Source organism: Piliocolobus tephrosceles, chromosome 2, assembly GCF_002776525.5.
Source record: "Piliocolobus tephrosceles isolate RC106 chromosome 2, ASM277652v3, whole genome shotgun sequence".
Lineage (NCBI taxonomy): Eukaryota > Metazoa > Chordata > Mammalia > Primates > Cercopithecidae > Piliocolobus > Piliocolobus tephrosceles.
The window spans coordinates 94,275,910-94,281,701 of record NC_045435.1 but is presented as its reverse complement, the minus strand read 5'-3'; the positions used below and the strand labels follow the sequence as shown (position 1 = coordinate 94,281,701).

The 5,792-nt window shown below is 47.1% G+C and overlaps 1 protein-coding gene across 2 annotated transcripts in view; it reads right to left on the bottom strand.

Annotated features, from left to right (window-relative positions):
• The window catches only part of LYZL4 (lysozyme like 4), a 12,901-nt gene extending 7,633 nt beyond the window's left edge, over window positions 1-5,268 (bottom strand). Inside the window, exons 1-3 of one of the 2 annotated variants that reach the window (XM_023231775.2) lie at window positions 5,075-5,268; window positions 1,789-2,019; window positions 1,523-1,675 (exon numbers count right to left, since the gene is read on the bottom strand). In XM_023231775.2, coding sequence (XP_023087543.1) covers window positions 1,523-1,675; window positions 1,789-1,927 — 292 coding nt within the window. In that variant the 5' untranslated portion in view covers window positions 1,928-2,019; window positions 5,075-5,268. The remainder of the gene's footprint in view (window positions 1-1,522; window positions 1,676-1,788; window positions 2,020-5,074) is intronic. The other variant, XM_023231776.2, reaches the window with a different exon arrangement.
• Between the last annotated feature and the right edge of the window lie 524 nt (window positions 5,269-5,792).

The window sequence follows — 5,792 nt, the reverse complement described above, 5'->3', positions numbered from 1 at the left end:
GATAGATAGATAGATAGATAGATAGATAGATAGATAGATAGATAGATTTCTGCCTATGAAATATAAATTACAGGCCTACCATATTTCTCTTTTTGCCTTGGCTACCGGGAAGCTCTGGGTGACACTGGATGTACCATCATTTCAATTTAAATTAAATGAATTTAATTAATTTTAAAATGTTATTAACTTACACTTTTAATGTGTATGTCTCCTCAACTAGACTGTGATTGTTATAATTCACTAAGGGCCCTGCCTGGCATTTTATATACATTATTCCATTTTATGTTCACAGAAACCCTAAGTGGTTGTTAATGTCCCCACTTCACAGATGGAGGGGCTCTAGAAGTGACTTATGCAAGCTCATGTCGTTCTTAATGGCAGCAGCTAGGATTCCCACCAGGTTCCCATAGAGTTCCTGTGCCTTTTCCTCCTAATTTGCAGTCCTGCCTCTCCTTGATTCAGAGAACTTTCTTACTCCTCTCTGGAGCTAAAGGTCAATCATGGGGCCCAACACAGACAGGTACTCCCCAGGCCACATGAGAAGGCTGCAGGCCTTCACTCCAACCCCTCCACTGTCTCCTAAAGACCCAGCTCAGAAGCCACAGGCTCTGGAAAGGTTCTCACCCATCAGCGTGGAGGGAGGTTTGCTCATTAGGGAGGATGCTGGGGTGCTTAGGCAGAAAGACTGCCTCAGATGTGAGGGAGACCTGGCCCAGCTGTGTAGCTTCTTGGTTTAGCCCCAACTCAGGAGTCACACTGCTTAGGTCTCCCTCCCAGCTCTACCACCGCACAGTTGTGTGTTTGGGGGCATATACTTACCCTCTCTGGGCCTCAGTTTCCCCACTTGTAGAATGGGGATAACAGTACCCACCTCATGGGTATTTAATTAGATTGATTAGATGAATTAATTAGATGAATACTTATAAAGGGCTTAAAAGAGTAGCTGGCAGTTAACAAGCACTAAAATGGCAACTCTGTAAGGCCTGGCACTTAGTAGGTGCTCAATAAGTGCTCATGCAATGAGTGAATCCTGGCAACCACCTCCCCTTGATCACAGGTACTTGGGACCACCTAAGAGCAGTGGGCAAGCTCCCCTTAACATGCCCAGCTCCTGTCTCCTCCCAGTAACCAGTTCTGCCTTTCAAAGTGGCAGCAACTGCCCCCTTAAAAAAGGGAGAGGTGGCTGAGAGTGGGTGAAATCAGGCCAGCTGGAGTCCCCTGCTCCCAACCTTCAGGCTCTGATGCCTGCAGCCTCCTCTCAACTTCCCAACACCTTCTCTGCCCATTTCAACAGGGGTCTCCATCACTCCATCCTAGGTTAGCCTGCCTGACTCCCCACAGCCTGATCTCACTGTACCCTCAGCAGTGCAATGCTCAGCCTCCCAGGGACCCACGCTGGATATGACTCCTGCCACGCCCTCTTCTTTGTAAACTTTGTAAACTCTGGCCATCTGGAGGGCAGGCCTCTGACACAGCACCACAGCCTCCAGTGACCCCGCACAGAATGGAAAGACAGACTTACCGGTACATGACATGTGGCAGCGGTTCCTGCCATGGTCACCGCACCAGTCACTGCCACGAATCTGAAAGAGGCCAAAGCCAGTGTAGCCATCCTGTGTGTTCTCGTAGATGGCCATGGGGTTGAACTTGCTCTCGAAGTAGGCTAGGCACACCCCTAAGATGGAATAGAAGGTGTGTGACTCTGAGGACAGCTGGAGTTGGGGATGCCTGGCCAAGGAAGGGAGGGCAAGGAGGGGAGAGGAGGGAGCACTAAGGGGACCTACTCACAGTTCTCAAGGCTATAGCCCTCAAAATAATCCAAGCCTCCATCGTGGAGTTTCTTAGCCACTGTGCAACGCCCCAAGATGTAAGCACCACTTGGAACCACCAGGTAGCCAAGGAGGCAGAGAACCACAGATGCCTTCATCTTCTCCAGGCTCCTGGCAGCTCGGGGCAACGGTGGCCAGATGAGCGAGCAGAGTCACAGGGCCACTGGTCCTCTGAAGGGAAAGAAGGGCACTGTGGGGCTGGGGGTGGAGCACACTTCAGTGTCATCAGAAAAATAGGAATCTCACCTGGTAAGCCAGGACACTTCTTCCCATCCTAATTCTCTGCTTCGTGTCACTGCAAATCTGGGACACCTGAAACTCCACCCCTTCTCCTCCTCTTGACCTCCTATTTTCTAAGGAAATTGCACTCTTGAGGCCCCCCTCCCAACCCCAATTCTTTCCATCCAGCAAAACCCATTGACTCCTTCTCAGTTTTTATCTCACTCGTTTCACTCTGACATTAGATACAGATGCTCAAGACCTTTCTTCCCTTTATTGTAAAAGTAGACTTTGGTGATTAAATACATTTTGGAAAATGGAAAAGAGGAATTTAAAAAAAAAAAGCATCATGGCCCCACCACTCCAGCAGAACCACTACTGACCTGTTGAGTTATGTCCATTACCACCTCTTATGCGTCTTACTCCCAGTTGTGTCTTTGTCCTTTACACAGTCTTGTCCCTAGATTTTCTATAAACCAAACTCCCCTGAGGTTTTCCCTTGCTGCCCATGCAATGAGACAAGCCCAGACCTGCCACATACTAGCCAGACAACAGACAAGTCATTTAGCCTCACAGTGCTTCTGCTTCCTTGTCTTTAAAAGTGGGGTCACTTGGGAGAGGAGGGCACTCAGAGAATGGACTCTTGAGTTTAGCCTTCTCCATTTCTTTTCCATTTTAGGTGGCTGTCACCATCTAAACTCACCGCCTCCTCACAGCAAGCTGAGTCATAGCCCAGCCTTCTCATCTCCAACCCTCCGGGCCAACTCATGCAGGTGGTGTTTTCTACCATGACTGAGAAATATCCCCAAAGCAGGTACAAAATGTCACGTGAAGAACACTGCTAATCCCCTCTTCTTACCACAGCAAACCCACAGTTGGCTTTCCAAGCCCTCCATGATCTGGCTTTACCCCATCCACCCTTTATCAGGACCAATCTATTCAGTAAACTCGGAATTCTCATGGTGCTCCCTCTCTGGATGCCTCTGCACCTCCCTCCATTCCTCTGGCACCCGCGCCCTCATGCATGGTTCTTCCCAATGCGCAGGGCCCTACCATGCCTTTCCCTATTCAAATGTTGCCCCATCTTGAGGCCTTACCCCAGGTGCCAACTTCTTGGACCCTGATGGACCCTCCATAAAAGCTCCATTTTCCCTCTGAGCCCCTATTGCTCTCAGATTTTTTCCATGACACCCTGCAGGTGATTGTCCTGTTTTGTGCTCTATCCCATTCCTCAGACTAGAATGTCCAACTGTAAATTGTAATTCATCTTCCTTCTGGAATACCCCATATCCTCTAGCACTCCATCATTATATATCAACTGGACAATTCATTGCACCTTCCTGTTTGTCACCGTTCGCAGGTGCGTGTCCTCCAGGCTATGTACACCTACACCAGGGGTTCTCAACCTTGGCACTTGGGCTGGAATATGCTTTGTTCTGGGGACATCCTGTGCATTGGAATTGTTTAGGAGTACACCTGGCCTCTAGATGCCAGTAGCTAGATGCCCTCAAGTTATGTTACACAAAAATGTTCCTATGGGACAAAATTGCTTCCTGTTGAGAAATGTCTAACTTGGGCAAAAGTTAGAAATAAGTATATTCATGAATTAGAAGAATTATACTTTCAAACATTTGTTCAAACTCTCAAGCTGCATGATTAGTTGCAGACATGACCAGTACACCAAATACAGTATCTAGGAGGCCCTTGCATTTAAGAGCTCAGACTTGGGAATCAGATTGCCTGGGTCCAAGTTCTGGCTTTACCCCTCAGGGGCTGAGATATCAGAGATCCCATTAGTGATCTTAGACAAATTACTCAACCTCTCGATGCCTTAGTTTCCTCATCTGAAGCACAGATTATAACAGTACTTAATTGTGTTGATTTGAAGAGTAAGTGGATCAAGTATGCACAGCACTAGATTTTACTTGTGGACATTTTTCTTAGCTCTGGTTGCACCCCTGCCCTTGTATACCTACCTATCAACCCTGTAAGTTGTGCCCATGTACCCTAGAACTTAAAGTATAATAATTTTAAAAAGTGACTCTCAGTGCATGTTTCATTTCCCAACAGAGCAAACAACATTTGCTGGTAATGTCTGTCTTCCAAAGGGCAGGCTTCATCTCAACTCATGGAAGGCATACTGAGTCCTCTCCTCCCCTCTCCCGCAGAAGCCAGTTCATCAGGGTGTGCCATCTACACTTCTTCCAGAAGCTATTCACCCGTCATCTTCTTTTCTGCCATCTTCCTAATCCAGACCACCATCAACTCTAAGGTGGAGGTTTTCTAACTACACTCCTCTACTACCTATTCCTCCCTGTTCCCCTAAACCCACTGCCCACACAGCAGTTGGAAAGGCATTTTATAAAGCATATGTCCAGTCACATCACTAATCTCCAGTGGATTCCCCTTGCACTTTGAATAAGGTGCCAGCTCCTCAGCCTGGCTCACAAGACTTTCTGATGCAGCCACTGAGCACCTCTGCAGTCTGAATTCACATCACTCTCTCCTTTGATTACCTTCACTCTGCCATAGTCACCTTGCACGTTTCTTTTCCTTGCATATGCCAATTTCATTCCCCTCAGGTCCTTTGCACCAGCCATTCCTTCTACCTGGAACATAACTGCCCTGACCACCACATATGAGCTCGCTACCTCAAAGAAGATTCCTTGATTACTGCCCCATCAAAAAAGACGGTCCTTATTTTCTTCATACCGTTAATCAATATCAGGAATTCCATTGTTCATTTATCTGTTCACTTGCTTATTTTCTCTCTTCCATACCTGAGTGTAAGCACCAGGAATGCAGAAACCTGGTCTGTTTTTTTCTCTTCATTATCCCCAGAACTTAGAACAGAACCTAATACAGAGTAGGTTCTCAATGAAACTTTGTTGAACGAATGAGTGAAAACCTCCTCTTCCCAACTGAACTGTCATCAAATGAGCAATAAGTGAATTTGCTGATGAGCATCTCCTGCAGCTGGGTGTTGTCATGCCCGTTACCCTCCTGCCCACCATATACCCGCCTACCGGTCCACCAGCCCTTCCAAAGGGTGGCTTTTGGTGCCTTTCCAAGGGGAGGGGAAGAACAGCCACTGCAGCAGCTTCGACGTGTGTCGCAGGGGAGTTGCTCCACCTACATTTGGTTCCCCGGATTTTTCAGATGCTACTTCATTAATCATCCACTTGTCTGCACCCAAGAGTTCTCCATGATGTGCTCTTCTAGAACCCTTTCTATGACATCAGTTGCTATGCACCAGGATATTCTGAAAAAGGGAGGGTCTGTCACCATCACATTTGTATTAGTTTTCTATTGCTGCTGAAGTACATTACCACAAATTTAGTGGCTTAAACAACACAATTTATTATCTTAAAGTTCTATAGCCCTGAAGTCAGAAATGGGTCTCACAGGGCTAAAATTAAGGTGTCAGCAGGGCCGTGCTCCTTTCCAAAGGCTTTAGAAGAGGATTCATTCCCTTGCTCATTGAGGTTGTTGGCAGAATAAAGTTTCTGCAGTCGCAGGGCTGAGTTCCCTGTTTCCTTGCTGGCTGTTGGCTAAGGGCCACTCTCAGCTGCTGAGCACTGTCTGCATTTCTTAGCTCTGTTGCCTTCCTCTATATTCAAAGCCAGCAAAGGTGAGTCAAACCCTCTCACACTTTGAATTTCTCTTGCCTCTTCTTCTGTCATTGTATCTTTCTGACCCACTTTTCTTCCTCCCCTTGCACGTCTAAGGACTCATGATTAGATT